The sequence below is a fragment of the Calonectris borealis genome, chromosome 1 (genome assembly GCF_964195595.1).
Source record: "Calonectris borealis chromosome 1, bCalBor7.hap1.2, whole genome shotgun sequence".
NCBI lineage: Eukaryota > Metazoa > Chordata > Aves > Procellariiformes > Procellariidae > Calonectris > Calonectris borealis.
In genome coordinates, this window is record NC_134312.1 from 54,216,178 (window position 1) to 54,235,705 (window position 19,528).

The window sequence follows — 19,528 nt, forward strand, 5'->3', positions numbered from 1 at the left end:
CATGGCAGCCGCCGCCGCGCCTCTGTCCGTCCGCGCCCAGCAACATGAGCCGCACGTGGCGGAGGGCCAATCGGGACGCAGCCGGCGCCCGGCGCCGGCCAGTAAGGAGGCGGGAAAAACGCGGGCTGTGGGCGCCGGCGGGGAGGGGAGGGAGGCAAGGAAGAGGCAGGAAAAGATAGGCGGGCGGGCAGGCCGGCCGCGCGCATGTGCAACGGCGGGGACTACAAACCCCGGCGTGCCTTGCGCTGGGCGGGCGCGGCGTGGCACGCTGGGAGCTGTAGTCCTCCTGGCGCTGGGCCGGGCCATTTCGCTCGGGGCCGGGCTCCCCCCTTCTTGCCCGTGGGCGGGCGGAGCCGGCGGCGCCGCGGGGCTCCCATGGCGGCGGCTGCGGAGCGGACGGACGAGCTGGTGCGGGAGTATCTGCTCTTCCGCGGCTTCACCGCCGCCCTAAAGCAGCTGGACGCGGAGATCAAGGCGGACCGGGAGAAGGGCTTCCGGGTGAGCGACGACCGCGTTTCCCTGCCCGGTGGGGCGCTGGGCGCGGGTGCCCCCCCGGGGAGGACGCGGTGCCCGGGCAGGCCGTGGGCTCCCCTCCGCGCACCCGCTTCCGGGGCTGGGCGAGGGGAGTGGGCCGGGCGGCGGTGGGGCACCTCTCGGAGCCCCCGCGCTTCCCCTGGGAAGCAGCTCGCCTCAGGAGCGGCCGCCCCCACCCCGCCCGGGTTGGGCGCAGGGGCCCGGCCGGCCGCGCAGGCGGGACCTCCCGCATCCCGGTGGCGGGGGCCGCCGCCCGGCCCTGCCGCCGTTTATGTACGCGCAGCCTGCCGGTGGGGGGGCTTTAGCTCGCTGAAGGCTCTCCTCCGGCTTGGCTCCGAAGCGGCGTTAGCTCGGGGCAACGGCGGTGGGCGGCCGGCTCCATCCCGTCGCCTGGCTTCCCAGCCAGGGGCCGCAGTTCCCGGCCAGCCGCCCCGCGCCGGCGGTCTGCTCGGCCCGTCCAAAACCGCCGTCTATGGACCTTACGTCCGACCTGTAAACCTCCAGCTGTTTCTCAGCTTCGTGCCGAGAGGAACGGAGGAGACGCGCGTACGAGAGGGCAGCGGCAGGAGGACCTCTCTTTGCCTGGATCTTTCCTCGGTCACGAGATTTTTATCCAGTGGCTTTGCAGCTCCGCTCCTTAGTTTGGATGTTTTAAGCATCAGCTACCTTGCTAGATGTGTGGAAATTGGCGCAGAATTTGCCAGCCTCGAAAATACGGTTTCAGTCCTTTCAGAGCTTCGTGTTCCTGTAGCAGCAGTTCTGGGCACTGAATGTAGTGTTTTGAACGGTCAGGTTTTTCTTTAACCAGCAGTGGAACTGCTACCTTTATCATTCATAAAACATGTTGCTTTTATTTTTAAAACACCAGCACTTTGCTAATGTTTAGAGGTAGGCAAACAGTTGATTTAATAGGGATAATATTGTCCAAGACAAAATTAAGAAGGGACTGCCGAGGTCACAGAATTCTGTTTCCTTTATCTGTAGGAAGCCACAGAGATAGAGGCTGGATGATGTTCTAAGACATTAACTGATGAGGGGAGAGCAAACCACATACTAAATAACTTTGGTAGCTGAATTTTGTGTAGGGTGCAGATTTTTTTTTTCTGATGCCTATCTTGGCAATCAAATTACTGAACTAAAAAGCTATTCCCACATCACCATTTTGCCTTATTCATATTGCAGAAATGATTTTCAAAGAGACATAATGACAAAAAAAATTTCAGTTGCAAACTTTCATGCCTGCCTTGTTAGTAGATGAAGTTATTAAAGATAAAGATGCTTCAAAGATTGCAGTACAGCGGATCTTTCTTCCTCTTTCAGTTGGCTAAATACAGTTTTTTCCTTTTAGTCTAAAAATAATACTATTTTCCAGGTGCTGCACTTGAGTTTTCAGCATTAAATCACATTATTTCTGTTTCTTCATTATCAACTGACTTTTAAAAGAAGTGGAAATGTTTTGCTTACTTGCAAAAAAACCCCCACCATGTTTAACAAAATGTGATCTTTTTGTCAAAATCTGTTTGGCTGTGTTCTTTCATGTTTCTTTCTTTTTTTATTTGAAAGTTGCTGCAGAGTGGAAGAATGCTAATACAAAATACAGAGTGTTTCCCGGATTAGGAAAACAGCTAGCGCATAAGTACTGGATTGTATTATTATTTGCGCAGTTAAAGCTTCTCAGCATTAAGTTTCAGAAGGCTTTATGTGCTGGAAGAGCCCTCACGTGACTGCAGTCTTCCCCATTTTGCCCTCTTTAGGTGGATAAGATAGTGGACCAGCTGCAGCAGTTCGTTCAGAGCTACGATCTGGCTGCCCTGCGGGATTACTGGAGTTATCTGGACCGCCGCCTTTTCAGCCGTTTGGAAGATGTGTACCGGCCAACAGTGAACAAGCTGAAAACCAGCTTATTCCGATACTACCTTATCCATACTGTTCAGGTAGTGTTTGATTTTTAGGCTTCTGTTTTAAAAAGATCCTGGTCTCTGAAACCAGAGCAACGGAATACCCTTGTGAGCGTCTGACAGGCCTGGTGGGTAAGGGACAAGCAATTCGTGTGTCATGTATCAGGAGTGTAGTAAAGAGTTTGACGCGGACTCGCATGACAGGCTTGTAAGCATGACAGGGAAGCTTAGGCGAGAGGGAAGTACGGTTAGCTGGGAGCAAGATACTCACTCGGACATGAAGGCGGGTCCCCCTCAGACAAGATGGCTGTACTGCTAGCTCAGTCCTGCTCAGCCTCTGTTGATAACTTGGTTACCGGGAGAGATCACAAGGTTTGTAAACACCTCCTTGTGGGGCATTGGCATGAGAACAGAGGAGGACAAGAACAGTGATCAAAGCAATCTTCATAATTGAAGAAACAGGCAGAAAAAAGCTCCAAGCATCTGTACGTCGGCGGGAGTAGTCAGCTGCTCAGGTGCAGAATAAGGAGCGATTGAGCAGGCAGCAGCAGTGCAGGGAATGGCCTTACTGCAGTGCTGGGGATCAACAGGCAGGACTCAGTCTGTCCTTCCAGGCACTGCAGTTCTTAAAGCATCAAGGAGTTGAGAAGAAAAAAAAGGTGACTTGAAGTTGGTGGAGTGGAGTTTTAGTTTATATGAGGGGGGAGAAGTGGGCTTCAAATCTGTACAAGCTGATGTGGGAGAGAAAAGGAGTGAATGTTGTTTGCTTTGAATAGAACAGAAAATAATGAGCTTAACAGAAAATAATGAGTGTAAAATGGAGCAGAGATTATCTGGCTGAAACCCTAGGAAAGTCAATGGAATATATTAGACAGGGTGGGCTTTGGCCAACAGAATAGACAAATACCTGTGAGGAATTAATGTTTCATTCCTTACCATTTAGAAGCAATGTTTCCTCCTTGATTCCATTCCCTGACTGAAAATCTTAAATGATGGGTGTTGGTGGAGGAGTCAAACTCTAATGCACATTTCCAGAAGTGTGTTTTTTCATGTTTTGTTTTGCCCTGTGGTTACCCTGAGGCGTGACTGTCCTGTCTGAATAATGTATCAGATGGAAACCTTTTCAGGCTACATCTGCTGTGAACTTGAGTAATTTGAAGTATACTTTGGTCCTGTATATGAATGATCACGTCTTATGTCAATGCACAAACTGCACTGGTTTAGCTGGAAATAAATGTAAATGATTAGTTCAACTTGCCTCAGCCTTTAAAGAAGACTCTGGTGACTAGAAAGAAGGTCAGATTAAGTGCATTTGTGAGCTTCTCCTAGTGTGTTTGAGATTCTGTTGTTCCTAGATGAATTTGTTAACTCTAACCACTTGCTCTGTTGGGAGGTGAAAGTAGTTGTTAGTGTGCTCATAACAGAGCGAATATTCCTAGAACCCATGTGGTGGCATGAATAGAAGCATGAGCCCTGTTCTTCTTGCTGTATTTCAGACCGGCCGCAATGACAAGGCACAGGAGTTTTTCCTCAAGCAGGCCTCTGAGCTCCAGAACCAGGTGGAGTGGAAGGATTGGTTTGTCCTGCCCTTCCTCCCTGCCCCAGACTCCAACCCCACCTTTGCCACCTATTTCTCGCGCCAGTGGGCAGATACGTTCATCGTGTCTCTGCACAACTTCCTGAGTGTCTTATTTCAGTGCATGCATATCCTTTTTTGTAACTAATAGTTAAATCTCCCTTGCCCTGGTGTTATGCTTACTATTAACAGTGGTACCAAGAATATAGTATTACAGAACTTGCTGCTTTCACGTGATTGTTTAGAGCCAAGACTTAATAGGAAGCTGGTGTTTACCAGAGGATGTCGGAATAGTTATTGTTCAATTATCTCATGATATGTAATATTCCCTGGGCACAAACAATTGTGGTTGTTGCTAATGCTGAACTCATCCCTATGCTAGTGACTAGAAATCTTGTGCACATCTTGTTCTGAAACGCTTTTCCTCTTTTCTTGGCATAGTACAAAACAGGCATGCAACCTTGGGTCACAGTCCATAACTGAATTAGCATCTCCTGTTAGACCCTTCTCTGGGTTCATATGTTTACCACATTATCTAGTAACAGCTCACTATAATAGGGCAGTTCAACGTTGGCAGAAATAACAGCTTTTGTCCCACGCTATCGAGTTCTGACCTTGTTTGTTTGCTGATGGGGAGGTTTACACTGCAGCTGGAATACAGCTCATCTTGAACTGTTTCTTCAGTGTACACTAACGCAGTAACATAACCTGTCTTGTCCTCTACTTCCGACATGTAAAAAGGAAGAATCTAAAAATCCTTGCAAAGCCTGTGTGAAATGGTGTGCGCAAAAGTAAAGTACAAAGAAAGTACAAAGTTGGCTTAGGTCTACTAGTCTTTTGGCCTTGCACGTAATTCTTGCTAGTAGCATGGACTGGGCAGCTTTGCTGTCTTACAGACACATGGCCAGTATGAAGTGCTGGCTTTTAGAATTAAGCCAGGTGTACGCAAGTTCTTGCCTTGGTTTTCTTTAACATTCCTCACCAGTTCCAGTCATTTTGAACTTTGAAGCTGAATGTCTCAGGAGCAGTCTCATACAAGAAGAAAATGAATTGTTGCGGCATAAGGTCAGAACTGAAGTCACTCTTTAGTTGCTGACTGTATGAGGCTGTGAGGTTTGTAAAGTTGGTTCCATCCATTCAAGAAAGTTGTAACTGTTCAGTTCAGTGGAGTTATTCCAAGGCAGATTCTTCTATAAGTCCTTTGTTATTTTGGTTTATCTTTCAACAGTCTCCAGTAAACTTAAGGTTGTGATCATATCGTGAAATGTCTGTTTAGGGTATTACTGTCCCTCCTCTGGAAGTGACTGTCCCTCTCCCTGGGCTATCTGACAGGTGGCTGGATACTGTGCAAACTCCTTTCCTGTTACACTGCAAAGTCAAGAGAAGCTGAAACTAGTGGCAGGTTAAGTGCATATATGGCTGACTTTGCATGGAAACTTGTGAATAGTATTCAGTCACTTCCAGATTTTAGCTGATGGAGCAATAGAAACGGGCAATAACTTCTGGCAAAGAGGCAGAAACCATTATTTCTGAAATGGCCACTTCACCTTGGTTGAAGTGCACTTACAGCAATTTAGATCAACTCATGGAAATGTTGTTAATGTCTGTTTCCCAACTCTACACCTTACAATAAACTGTAAGAAGGTTCAGACAAAATGTCGCCAGGCTCCGTGTCTTGTTTTTGACAATATCATCAGCAGATGCTTAGAGAGATGATGTAAGAAGATAAAACATGGGTCGGTCCTTTCCTAGTGTAATTTCCTATTAGAGAGATTTGGGAAATCTACAGTTTAAGAACTTTCTAAACTACAGATCACATGTGGATGATCACATACAAGTTTGGAAGCCTTATTCATGTAAGCAGGACTTCAGTTTCACTTCCTCAAACATACCAAGTAAAAGCTCTCTTTGTATGAATACTTCAGTAAAGTAAGTTTTGTGCTTTATCTCTTGTGTTACAAAACATTATGTTTTATGTTGTGCTTCCTGTTTCAACTGTTTTGGTAGCTGATCAATGCTGTTTATTTGTCCTAAAAATGTTGAAGTAAAATAGAATAATTGATTTCAAAAAGGAGGCTTTTCTGCAAAAGAAAAGTGATGTTTGTCACTGTCTACTGTATGGAGTCAGTGGATCAGGCAAACTTTGACAGGAGGGTTCTGCAAAGATGGTCAGTGAATAGGGGCAGCAGGATAAGGTATATTTAGAAGTAGCACTCTCTTATTTCCTCCAATTTTGTATTCTGTACTTTTAGTCAAATTAAAGCTGGTTTTTGTTTGTGGAATGTTGATGGATACCACTTACAGACCGCATAAGCATTCTCTGGCAAATAGGCAGAGGTGAAAACTAGACTTTCCTTTTTGGAGAACTGCTCAGGTCAGAAAAGGAAGCAGCTACCTATAGAATACAGGTTTAAATAAAAAATGGTGTAAATAAATACTGAATTCAATGCTAGTTGAAATTAAGTAGTGATTCTGATTTCACTGTTGAAATTTGAATGCAAATACATGAATAGCAAGCTGGATTTCTAAAGCTTCTTTTTCTTCTTGTAATTTCTTTCTTTAAATACTATGGTAAAAGGAAAAAGAAGAATTATATCTGAAAAAGAAATGTATGGAAACAGAAAAGCCTGAGGAACTCTTCACGTGAACAAGAGTCACAGGCATAAACCACATCCGTCACAGAAAGCTGCATCCTGAGGTTCCTCTCTGCTAAGGGGGAAAAAGAAAAATGTCTCTTTCTCCATAATGTGGAGATAAATCTCACTGTCATGCTTGGGAGGGAGCTGGGCAGGGTGTGGAGCTGGATTTCAGGGTGACCTGATGGCGTTGGCCTCAGTGCACCCTACCAGCTCACCAAACCCTTTGCTGTGGGCAGATTACCTTCTAGGCTCAGTGCCCATACACTGCTACTGCCAGTCATGTGCATTGCCCTGGCCTTGAGCTGCCTGTGCGGAGTGGCTGATCAGCTCTGCCCTGGCTGCTCTCATTTCCCAGCACCATTAATGTCCATACAGCAACAGCCCAAGGAGAGGAGTGAAGGGTTTTAAGTAGGCTCCAGTTTCGTCTGTGTAAAGTACTGATTGTTTTGACTACTTGGACTAATGTGGTGCTCAGCCAGTCAGAGCAGCTTTCTTCCCTCCCCACCCTTCTAAAGCTGTTGAAATAAAAGGAGTAAACAACTTCAGCAAGTGGGAAGGACGTGAATCTCGGTGACCCTCGGTTTACTTGGCTCTCTTCTCTCGTTGTAGCTGTTTGCTTTGCAGGCTGAATCCTCCCGCATGAAGAAAGAGGAACTGGAGGTGGAACAAGCAGTTGTGCATCACAAGTTGCCTGCGTATGTGGCCAACATGGATCGACTAGGGGACTCCGAGCTGTGAGTGCCTGCAAGGGAGGAGCTGGGGACAGGCTCTGCTGCTTTTATTGGGGCAGGGAGGCTCCTGGAGGGTCATTTCCTTGTTCCCTGCCCTGGGAATCAATGCAGAAAGACATCCAGGCAGAAATTCTGGTGACTTAAGTGGGTTTAATGAGGGAATTCATGACAGGCATCTCTCCCGCCATTTGGGAGGGAGATTCTTGCCAATTTGTGAGAACCCAAGCACACATGGAAGAGATTCTGCTCTGCTCTCAGCATTACACCACGGTGTTCTGGGCAGCCAGGGCACTGGTAGCAGTGCAATACCCTGCAGTATTGCTCAAATGAAGTGGATTGTCTCTTGACTCCTATTTTCTTTAGTGCCTGTGGTGCGGTAGGTGACTGCCCTGTGTTGTTTTGTAGACACTGTTACTATATGACCCAAATGGGTCATTGTTACGCAGAGATGCTTTCTTGCTTTTGCAAAGTCAAGGGGGAAGGAGTTTCTCTTCTGCAAGGCTGTTATGCACAGAATTCCTCATAAACTTGCTGCAGTTAAAGTATGTTTTATGGCTACATCTGTTGTATTCCTATCTGTGGAAATTAGGCAACATACACAGTGATACACCTTGGTTAACTGTTATTTAAACTCTTATTTTTCCCCCAGTGCACAGTCATGCAAGGCAAGTCTGCGTGTTTGAATTCATTGTGTTATTGAGATTTTTTTTTTCTTGCTTTAAAAGGATCTGAAAGCAAGCGTAGCTTAGCCACAAGGTATTAATAACACTGCTGGGGCTTTGACTTTCTCATGTGCTTCTTTCACTTCTATTCAGACAGGAGGGGGATCGATCAAATTATGCTGCTGACAATGACAAATAGAAGTTGTAGCAGAGACCACACACAAAGTCTTTGTTTTAGTCTAAAATTGTCTGATTAAATAGACTTAAGTGTCTGGTGAATTGTCTTGATAACTGCTCTGCACTCTGCACAGCACAGGCTACACAGTTTAATTTGAGATTTTTGGGTTTTTTTTTTTGGTTTAACTACTCTGTGTGGAAAGCCCTGATGTTCATCTGCACACGTGGGGGAGAGGGACGTGAGGGATGGGATAATTTATTCCCATATTCATTTTTGTCCATTTGTGTTAGAAAAACTTGCCTTAGAAGTGGCGTTTCTTGTGTGTGCAACTTGTTTCTTAGTCTGGGGGCCAGTTCTGGTTGCTTTTTCCATGTCTCTGCTCAACCCAAAGCCCAACTTTGATAGAACAGTTCCTTCCTAGAAGAGAGGATAGACGAAGTGAAGGTGATTGTATTCCCCTTCCTCGGGGTGCTGCTCTGCTCTCGGAGGAAGCTGTAGCGGAGTGAGGTCAATCAGTTACGTTCTAGGAAGCAGCTGCTGCTCTTGGTGTTGTGGGCTGAGAAGGGAGGTGTGTGTAATCCTAGAAATGGACTTAAACTTTCTTATTTTCTTCAGGTCCCGTTTTTGAGATATTGAGGGCCTGTGGTTTAAAATTGCTGAACATGACTTGCTGAATATCTAAGGGTGTTCAGTGAAACACTGGCTACTGAATGCCTCTCAAAGTAGGTCTGTTTTATACCTTGAATTGGGAATCCCGGCTGAGTAAGTCCTTTGGAAATCTGGATTCCCCTGCCTTTTCCTTAGGGTCTTTCTAAACTAACCAGATGGAGTGGAAGGAGTTTGAGGTGGCCCTACAGGGAATTCGGGAACAGCTGGGCCTACTTCTCTGAGAAGTGAGCTTTGGTTACAGTAATTATAATGATCTGCTCCAGGCACTAACAGGAGGTTTTAAAACAGTTTTTTAATGCGTAGTGGTCCATCAGCTTGGAAAGGAACATCTGTCCTTCAGTGGTTCAGACAGCTGGCACTTTGCTTGCTGGGTGGTCTTTGATCAGGTTGTCTGGCTACACTTTCATATTCTGTTTGGTGGTGTTTGTTTGTTGTGTGGATTTTTTTTGTTGTTTTTGTTTTTTTTCTTAATTAGTGATATGACCTGCAGCCAGAGGAGTACTGCACATTCTCTTCAGTCCCGGGGAGGCTTTCTGTCTTCTTTTCTCCCACAAAGTAAAAAGGGCCCTTCCAGACCAGCCCATCCAAGTGGGGCTTCTCCAATGCAGACTGGCAGTATGCTGCTAGGGAAGAAAGAACCAACAAATCACCAGGTAATTCTCAACTGTGATCGTTGAGCGGTGCTCAGTATCCAAGGAGTTAACTTGCAGTACAGCACTGCTCCAGGCTTTTGCTTCCACCGGAAAAAATGAGATGTCCTTGCCGCCTTTGCAAGTGTGTGCTGGGCCCGAATGCAGCACAAGAACAGCTGCTGTTCTCTGGGGGCTTGTGGAGCCCTTGCAGGTGCTTGATTTCTTTGCCTCCTCTTTTGCTCTTTGTTCCGCAGCCTAGCACAAGTGTAACTTTGCCAAATCATTCCTCTGCCTTCCAGAGTGCCAAAGGAAAAGAAGGAACAGTGAGCTGTAAGGACGGGAAGAGCCACTTCAGCGGGTTAGTAGCAGGCGAGTCAGGTTCCCTGCAGCAGCGGCAGAAGCGCTTGCAAGAGCATGGGAAGGAAAGGAAGGAACTGCTGTCGAAAGGGACCTTCCAGGTACCGGGCAACACTGCAAGGCTGGGAAGTGGAGGGCTGGTATTTCTGCAGTTTTTTGTGCTAAGTGGTAAAACAAGTGCAAGTGTTCCCGTTAAGCTTCTGAATTGCTACTCAGCTCTGTATCAAAGGTTAATCTCTGTAGTTAATCAACACCTTCCACACTCAGTTTATTTCTGTGTCCTTGGAAGGGAATCAGTATTGACATTTCAAATGGAAGAAGAGTTGTCTTTTGTCGTGATCTTTTTAACAGCCTGGTCCTGGGGAGGGTATCCACCTTAACGGTTTTGTTCAAATACCTTGTTATAATCCCCATTCCTTAGTGGCAATGGGCTTGGCTCAGCCATCCTGCCCAAGTGAGTTCTCTCCTGTGGGTTCTTATACCGGTTTGTGCAGGCTCTGCGTGGGACACAAAAATTGGTGGAAAGTTTTCCTGGATAGGAGTGGAAATACCCTTCATAGCAACATTTGCTTTTTGGAGTTTTTTGCACAGGGGTGTGCCCTGTTTTGTAATCTAATGAAATAACAAAACTGTGTCCTGGATTTTAACTGCTGAAGGTCAGCGGACTGCTTCTGTTCACCTGTGTATGTCTGGCTTTCAGCAGCCATGTGGTCAGAGGATACAGAGCACAGGAGGAACGATGGCAGCATCTCAGCCGTGTTTATTTTGGCTGTATGAGACACTCTGCCTTGGGGGAGAGACAGTGCTGAGGGACTGTTGCCTGTCGGCCCATATGTGTGGCTGTTCTGCATGGGGGAGCGCTGCTTTAGAGAGGAGATGTTACTCTAGAGGTGGCTCATCTAAAACATTTTAATTAAACATTGGTCAGAAAATTGCAAAGCCCAGTTTCCCAATCCTTTGACTTTCCTTTTTCTGTGATGTTCCAGGTTAAGGTAGTGTTTTCCTGGCTTTGTAAAAGTTGCTTCTAGTGCTCTAGGGGAAGCTGATACTACTTAGCTTTCTGTTGTTCTCAACAGATGTGAGCAAAAAGGAAACTGAAAGGCGGCACTGTTTCTTTCACATGAGTGTCATTCATTGGTTGTTATCTCCCCACATTAAGTAACACAGAGAGAGGCATTCTTGGATTTATTCCCAATCTTTTCCAGCTTTGTGATTTCAGATTATTTGATTATGCAGTGTTTGACCCATTGCCCAAGATGTGAAAGCTACTCTAATTAAGGCAAGGATGTGTTAGGGAACAGGGATTCAAACCCATCAATACCAATACCATTTTGGGGCATTTCATCTTCAGAGGATGGTTTAGCAAAGGAATGCTTGCAGATGTTTTACTGGCTTACGTGCTGTATCTGCTTCTTACTCAGCTTCTGGTGGCAAGGGAAGACTAAGGTGCTTTTAAACACTGCTGTGTGCTGCAGCGCAGATCTTGTCTGATTCAGATACCTTCACCTCCTAAAACTCCATTTGTTCTGTTTGCCCTGTCAAATTGGGTTTTAAGCTTTTGGACTCATGTGTCAACTCTACCGTTGTCATCAGTCAGGTGGTTGCAGTGGTTGACCCAGTGCACACAGACTAAATCTCCGGCGGACGAGGATAATCCATCCACCGGGGCTCACCATCCAATAAGAGTTTTTGTGCAGGTTTACTGAGCTGCATATTATACAGACTTAACTTATATTGCTGAATGCAGGAATTCCTAGAAATATGTTGATTTGCTTGTGAATCTGTGCTCTAATGGCATCAGAATGGGCCTCTAATATCAGCTGAGGTATGCCAAACAGAGATGCTGTGGTTCCTTTAATTATTACAGAGGAGTGTATGGCTGGGCACATGGAGGGGGATCTAAGGGACTCTGCAACCAGGGAGGCCATATTAAATGGTGCAGTTGTGCAACACACTATCCTTGTGCTCAGAAAGGTCCCTGGCAGAAGGGGTGTTGAGCTGACAATACTTCTGTTTCAGTGCAGCTTCTTGGTTTTTTCTCCCAGCAGGCTGGGGTGCCTGAAGAGCTTGATCTGGAGTTCCTACTTCCTTGTATTTCACACAGGATTTCTTCCTTCAGGGCCAAAGTACTGAGAAGAAAACAGATCCTAGCACAGCTGAGACAGAACCATGCTCAGAGCTGCACGCTGAGCAAGCAGAGACTTCAACCAAAATGCCTATCAGCAGCGCAGAGGCTGTGGGGGTCCGGCAGGAGCCGCCTTTCATCGTCCTGAGCCAGGAGGAGTATGGGGAGCACCATTCTTCCATCATGTACTGCAGGTAATGGACTGGCAGAAGAGGGCTCTGCCTCTGTAGAGGACCAGCTGTGTCTGGCCTCTTTCTCCCAGCCTCTGCTCTGTCCAGCACATTGTGCATGTACTCTCGGTTGTAGGGCAGTCGAATTGGTGTGACTGAAAATAGCCTGTGGCTTGTGCAGTGAGAATGGATGGAGATTTTTGTGATTGGGAGATGCCAGCCAAGAGGAAACTCCCTGGGAAAGCAGGATGGTATTGCTTTACGCATTATTGCTTTATGCATTATGCTTTGCATGTGGAGCTTGGTGCACTTGATTGTGCCAGTTATTGTGGACTGAACAGGAAGTGGTGCAAGGAAGTTCAGATTCCTGCAGAGGGAATTGGTATGTGGCCAGGAGAGGAAGGATTACTGGGGTATCTCCTCGCATCTAAGAACTTCAGTGAGAAAAATATCCAATCAGTTTCCTTCTGCACATAGGGTTGATTGTTCCGGACGGAGGGTGGCCAGCTTGGATGTGGACGGGGTCATCAAAGTCTGGTCTTTTAACCCCATAATGCAAACTAAAGCTTCATCCATTTCCAAATCTCCGTTGCTGTCTCTGGAATGGGCGACCAAGCGTGATCGGCTGGTGAGTACTCTGCGTGTGGAGGCTCAGGAGTCACAGCAGAAGATTTAGGGCTGTGTTGTTACGTGTCGCACATAAACTTCTTAGACAGCTGCGTTGTGGATAAGATCAGGGCAACAGTTAGTTTCCACTGTAGTGGGAGGTGGGGAACTGAAGCCTGTAGGGTCTAAGAAGAACTGGAGTGGGGAGTGTGCTCTGTTGAACAAGGAATTCAGCCCCGGTTGCCCTGAGACAGAAGTTCCCACTCTGCAGTGTGGGTACAGCTGCAGATAGAAGTAGCTCCTTTCAGAGAAGTGCCTCTCTCCAGGCAGAGCAGGCAGCCGCTTGTAAAGGCAGGGAGAGGCAACCTGGTACGAAAGCCCGTGGGAACCCTGCAGCAGGGAGCTGTGGAGCTGTACTCGCACCCTGAGCCGGAAGCAGAGAAGGGAGAGCAGGGCTGTGGAGCAGGGGTGTGGTCTTGGCATTCTGCTTGTGCAGGTGTGAAAAGGGCTCCATAGCCAGTGTTATACTGGTGCCTTATGAGTTCGGGGTTGGTGTGTGCATAAGGAGCTTGGGCCTTGTTTAAATATCATGCCAGTTTAAATGTTTCCTATAGCACTTTTTCTCTAGTTCTGTTACTAGAGAGGAGCCTTATGTTATATGCATTCTTCTGAGTCCTAGAACTGTTGCTAGTGCCCTCTCTTGGCGAAGAGACAGAGCTGTGTGAGAAGGCAGGCCCGCAACTGGGGGAATATTATTCCCATTCTGGCACTGACGATGTGTTGCTGCTAACCCCAAAATGCCACCTGTGAAGAGCTGGTGCTACAGCTTGTCTCTTTCTTTTCTTTTGCTCTTAGAAAGGAAATTGTCCATGCAGCTGTTCTGATGTTACTTCTCCATTGTGGAGTTTACTTCCTGCTTGCTGATAGAAAGATTCTTCTTTCTGAAATGTATGGGGATTCAGCAGCAAATCAGGCTCTGAAGTGAGAAGGATCTGGCCTGCTTCATTTTCTTTGATAATGCATCCCTCCATGGTTTTACTTCTGATTTAAATTGTAGCACCACTGATAAAGCATGTGTGAGCCCTTCTGAATGATTTCATTCTTCCCTGGATGAAAGGAGGTGGCTTCTACTTGGTTTTCTCTTAAACTTAGATTGTTAATTCTGCGTTACTCTTTCCTTGCTCCCCTCGATATTGAGACTCAACATACGTTTTGCATCCTATAATGTTGAGCCATGCTCTAGAAAGTGGCTTTTACTCCACCTTGGTGCCTATCAGATCTTTTTCTCGCTGGAAAGCAGTACTTTCACTCTGACTTCTGTGGCTCTGGGGTAGTCCTACTCCGCATGATATGCACAGAAAGACAAGATGTGCCCTAATGGAGTGATGTTCAATCTGAGTACATAAGTAGGAAAAAAATTTACTCTGTGGTATTGGTGGTTGTTGGACAGCATCATTGTACTCACTGACGCTCTTTCCATCTCCTCCTTGCATCTCCTTCAAGTTATTGCTGGGCAGTGGGGTCGGGACGGTTCGTCTTTATGACACAGAAGCGAAGAAGAATCTCTGTGAGATCAGCATTGATGAAGACATGCCCAGGTAACTCTGGAATACTGATTTTTATATACAGATATAAATGTTGTTGTTTTCGACTGTGAAAAGGCTGGTGAAGTCTCAATGTTCCTGCTGCTTTCCTGCAACTGCAGGACTATGTAGCCTTCATCCAGAGGGCAGTCCCTGTCTGAGCAGCGTAAAACTGCTCGGTTAAACGGGAGATGCTCAAAATCTGTCTAAGCATACAAATCCTGCCCTCCTTGACAGTACACCCTGTCTTGCAGGATCTTAATGGGAGAGCTCATAGTCGAGTGTTGTGCTTGAGGCAGCTGCTGGAGAGAGGCAATTCAGACTGTTTGCTGTGTTTCAGGATCCTCTCGCTTGCGTGCAGCCCGAGTGGTGCCTCCTTTGTCTGTTCTGCAGCAGCTCAGAGCCTCATCTCCCACATGGACTTTTCAGCAGTCAGCTCTGGGGGCAAAAGCATGAACCAAGTTCCTGGGAAGCTGCTACTGTGGGACACTAAAACGATGAAGCAGCAGGTACTTGCTGGGTTTCTTTCCTTCCTCAGTCGGCTTGCTGAGAATGAGTGTCTTCTATTTCAATGTGTAGGAGCTCTCTTTCTAAATTATGCTGACTTTCTTTTCAGTACCCTTCTTTTTCCCCCTTCCTTCTTTCCCCTCTATCACGTGCAGGATAAAAATGAATAGTGTAAGTAGCTGCTGGGTTTGGGTGGAGTTTTTTTGTTTTGTTGGTGTGTTGGTTTTTTTGAGGGATTCTTCAAAATAGTCCGTAGCCTTGTTTCTATTCTGCCTGCACAGTTTGTGACTGGAAATGTCCCAAGTGGATTGAATGATGCTTTGCTCAGGCTTTCTGCAGTTGAGCTATATTGAAGGGTTTTCTTTGCTGCTATTTCCCTTGCCCTCCCTGTTTTTAAGGGAAGTGCTTCTTTCAGAGGTTTCATCTCATGTCATCTTCTCCATTGTTTCAATTTAGGTGGCTCAGATTCTGGCAGGGAATCCTCGTCCCATCCCTTGCCTTTGCCCTTAAGAAATGCTGTCCCTGACGTGTAGGAGAAAGCAACATACGCAAGCTAATGCCTGCCAGAAGCTGGTTTTGCAGCCTTGAGGCCATGGCCAAGAAAGCTGTGGCTTGGCTGAGGTGAATTGTTGGTTTAGTGTCACAGTAAAATGCCACTGCCAACCTTGAAGTCTGTAGTTATGAGAGGTGTAGGGCTCCAAACTGGAGGATACTTGCTACTAGATACTATCTTTCCTCCCTCCCCTGGTGATCAGCTCCTCAGCACCCCTGGCTCTGTTTCTCAGCATTAAAGCAGACTTTCCCTTCCAGCTGCAGTTCTCCCTGGAGCCTGAGCCCATTGCTATTAACTGCACAGCCTTCAACCACAATGGCAACCTGCTGGTCACCGGGGCTGCAGATGGGATTGTTCGTCTCTTTGGTACGTTGAAATTGGGCAGTGAGGTGGCCCCTTGGTGTCCCCAGCTGGCTGCCCCAGGGCAGCAGGGAGGCAGCCTTGGGACATGCCTGAACACCAAGGTGGAAGATACTTTCTCTCCTCCACAGTAGCTCTCAGGAGTGAATTGGCATAAACTTTCTCTGGGGGACGTTGGCTGGAGACCCTGGTAGTGCTGCTGGATTTGTTGTTTCCTTCCTGCTGAGGTGCAGAGTTAACTTGCCCTGGAGCCATGTGGTCTTGGCTGTGCCATGTAGCAGTACCACTGCCAGAGGCTGAGTCTTGCGGAAAGGAATTAATGTGTGACCTGGCAGGTGAAGGCAAGGGCTTCACATCAGACCGTCTTCCCTGAGCAATTTCTGTTTCTCAGGTTTTGTCCTCTTCAGTCTGTCCGTGTGATAAAGGCAGTTTGGGCCTCCCTCTTTTGTGAATGAGGGATCTGCTTCTGGCCCGGGTGCTGAGCTGGAGGCTGCAGTCCCAAGTCTGTAGGAGGACAGAGCTGGCAGCAGCTGTGAGGGTGGACAGGATAGCAAGGGGAGGAGAAGAAGAAAGGTGGCAGCGGGGCTTGGATGCAGAGTGCCTGCAGTTGATAGTGAGCACGTGAGCAGCCCTGTAATGCCGGAGGAAGAGGTGACTAGTTACAGGCAATGATTTTTGTGGCCAGTGTAAAAGCCACATGCTGGAGAATAAGCCCAGGGTGCTGGGATTGGATTGGGCTCCCCCAGGCTGGTTTAGAGGGCTGGGACAGAGACCTTATGACCATAAAGGGCCTCTCTCTTCACCTCAGCTCTGGGCGAGTACAAGGAGTGTTCAGTACTGGTTCTCCCCTCAGATATGCAGCAGCACGAATGCGCCATGAGCTGGAAGGCACACGATGGGGAAGTCTATTCCGTTGAATTCAGCTGTGATGAGAACACAGTCTACAGCATAGGCGAGGATGGCAAGGTAGGCTCTGGGTGATCTTCTATTGGTACAGCTGGCAGTGAGTTCCCTTCTGGAGTCTTCTCCGTATGGTGGGGATAGCAGTAAAAATACCCTCTGAATCTGGAGGATCTGTGGGCTGCTAACTGTAATCTTAGGTGTGCAGCACCACCCTGCTGCATGCAGTCTCTGCAGAGAGAATGGCTGGAAAGCATATTAACAGCTGGAGCTGCCTTGGACCTTGTCTGCAAATCCTGTTGTTGGTGACATCCCTCTCCTAGGGAATCCATGCGAAGATGACCTTTCTGTGCCCCTGAGATGACCACATTTGAAATCTGGGATTCACCAGGGAGCGGATCCTTGACCACTTCACATAAATGTCCTTGTCAGCAGCTCCCTGTTGCTTATAATAAAGGCTTCAATTTCTGCTGTTCCACGGTCCTCAGCAGTAGAGGTGTGGCTCAGGGCGGGAGACTGCCTGAAGGTGTGGGTCCGTGGCTGATGAGAGCTAAGTGAATTCCCACCAGGATCCTGCATGCAATGTGGAAGGGACACATAGGCAGCAGTGCTCGTGGAAGGTAGGGCGTATGTTTGCCTGGATAGTAGGCACGCTTACAGCCTTTGCAGCCTGTGTTTTATAAATATAGCCACTCAGATATAGATGTCAAAATGCCATCTTCTGTTTGTGAGGAGTAGCCACTTCACTTAAAAACCACGAATGGCCCCTCTACTTTCGTCGCAGTCAATTTAACTGTGGGCTTTTGTCATCTCTTTTTGTAATTCTAGTTTATTCAGTGGAATATTCACAGAAGTGGCTTGAAGGTGTCTGAGTACGACCTTCCCAGCGAAGCTACAGGTCCTTTTGTTCTGTCTGGGTACAGTGGCTATAAGCAAGTCCAATTCCCACGAGGAAGGCTTTTTGCTTTTGACTCTGAGGGCAACTATATGTTGACGTGTTCTTCTACTGGGGGAGTCATTTTTAAGGTAAGTCTGAGAAGTGATGGGGACTACTCTTATGCATCTTACATACAAGCTCTTGTTACAAGGCTGCAACAGCAGCCACTGGAAGTTCTCAAGCAGCATCTGCCCATCCCTGCTCTGTGCAAGCTGCTGCTCAGTTTCATACAGTGTGCATTTTAGCAGTGTGTGGTGTTTAGCAAGTGTTTGAACCCTCTGTAAGTGTTTGGCCTTCTGTATGTAGCTCGAGTATGTGTGCTCCTTGTTCTTGTGTTCTTGAAGCTTAGCTGCAGCAGTTTTCCTTAGTGCCCAAGTGCCTAGGACAAAGTTTTAATTTTTTTTTTGTTAATATATTGATGCATGCCAGTTCAATGCAAAATGTGTGATTGTTGGCTGATGCTCATCTTTAATCTGCCCTGTGTGCTTGCTGATGCTATGTTAGTCCCAGCCTGATTCTCTCCTCTTACTGTGTACTGAAATGAAATGAAGGGTAAGGCTGAATGGTTCCAAGTACCCAAATTTCTATGCCGCCGTAACAAGCGATTACTGACCGCACCCCCCTTGCCTGCCTCCTCTTGACTCTATACCCATCAGTATAAGCCACTGCAAGGCAGATTAGATGGAATTTTTACTTCGCATTTGGGGCATTCAGAGCACCCACACTAACATGAGCTATAGCTTAGGCTTATGTGCTCCTCATCTTAGGCTGCCTTGTTCAATTACTGCAGCTCAGCTGATCTCAGAAGCTGAACTGCTTGAGAACACGTGCTTCTGTCGTGAGACTGGAAATTTGTCTCCTCGTGTGTGCTACATATATCTCAACATGTCTCTGATTTTCTGCTTAATTATGCATGCTGATAGGGATATGGAGTCTGTAGCAGGCTTTGGCTTCTTCTGTGGGTGCACTGCCCCCACTGCAGAAACTTGCCTCCTTAAAATCTTATGCTTTCCTTCTTTTAGTTAAATGGTGAGGAAAAGGTTCTGGAGAGCTGCCTTTCCCTGGGAGGACACCGAGCTCCCGTTGTCACAGTGGATTGGAGCACGGCCATGGACTGCGGGACCTGCCTCACTGCCTCTATGGATGGGAAGATTAAATTAACAACCTTACTGGCTCAAAAGTCTTAACCTGGACAGTGCTGAAGGGAAAGAGCAATAGACTTGACAAAACCAGTGTTAACTCCACAGGAAAAAACTGCCTGGGAGAGAAGGCAAATCACAGTCCCTCTTCTTGTTGTAGCTTTTGCCTCTTGACAAACGTTAAATGCATTTGCCAAACCACTGTGCAACAGAGTGCCAGTATGGGACCGGATCAGTGGCAGCACTGAAAAATAAGTCTCCATTGACCCATTGGGGCAGCTGGACTCCCTCCATTAGGGAGTCTTGAGTAGCACGTGGCTAGATCACGTAGTCTTGAGTAACACGTGGCTAGATCTGCTGGGATCACGTCAGGGGTTCTGCAGAGGGAGGTGAGGCTGGAGGAGGCATGCAGGAGGCAGCACGGTGCATGGTGATAAGATGACTCAAACTGGAAAGGCCGGTGTGAAACCAGAGTATTCTTTCGGTATAGCATTTGTTGTTGTGCTTTTTTTTTTGTTTTGTTTTTGGTTTGTGGTTTTTTTTCCATAAAAAGAAAATATTCCCTTGCACTTGATTTCTGTGCTCAGTTCAGCTGTAGCTGCAAAACATGGAAGGTGGCTGGGGCAGTGATGTGCCAGGAAGGTCTCCTGCATGAAGAAAAGACCCTTGTGCTTTCACCAGGTGCTTCCGGCACTGGGGGGAACCAGTGCAAGACATCTGGGAACAAAAACAGTTGCGTTCGTTTGGGTGTATTGTGTTCCCTTGTGATATC

General features: G+C 47.1%; 1 protein-coding gene across 5 annotated transcripts; it reads left to right on the top strand.

Moving 5' to 3' along the window:
- Window positions 1-302: 302 nt before the first annotated feature.
- WDR91 (WD repeat domain 91) lies at window positions 303-19,325 on the top strand. Of its 5 annotated transcripts, none has more exons than XM_075152331.1 (15): window positions 303-498; window positions 2,289-2,468; window positions 3,929-4,135; window positions 4,990-5,073; window positions 7,257-7,381; window positions 9,363-9,540; window positions 9,819-9,977; window positions 11,981-12,195; window positions 12,649-12,799; window positions 14,281-14,375; window positions 14,701-14,869; window positions 15,678-15,786; window positions 16,634-16,746; window positions 17,509-17,706; window positions 18,640-19,325. In XM_075152331.1, the coding sequence occupies exons 1-15, from the start codon at window positions 376-378 to the stop codon at window positions 18,802-18,804; spliced, it is 2,271 nt and encodes a 756-aa protein (XP_075008432.1). In that variant the 5' UTR covers window positions 303-375; the 3' UTR covers window positions 18,805-19,325. The 5 variants fall into 5 exon arrangements, with proteins under 5 accessions (XP_075008432.1, XP_075008436.1, XP_075008439.1 ...); XM_075152335.1 differs by having other exon boundaries at window positions 11,996-12,195; XM_075152338.1 differs by lacking the exons at window positions 3,929-4,135; window positions 4,990-5,073.
- The last annotated feature ends 203 nt before the right edge of the window (window positions 19,326-19,528 follow it).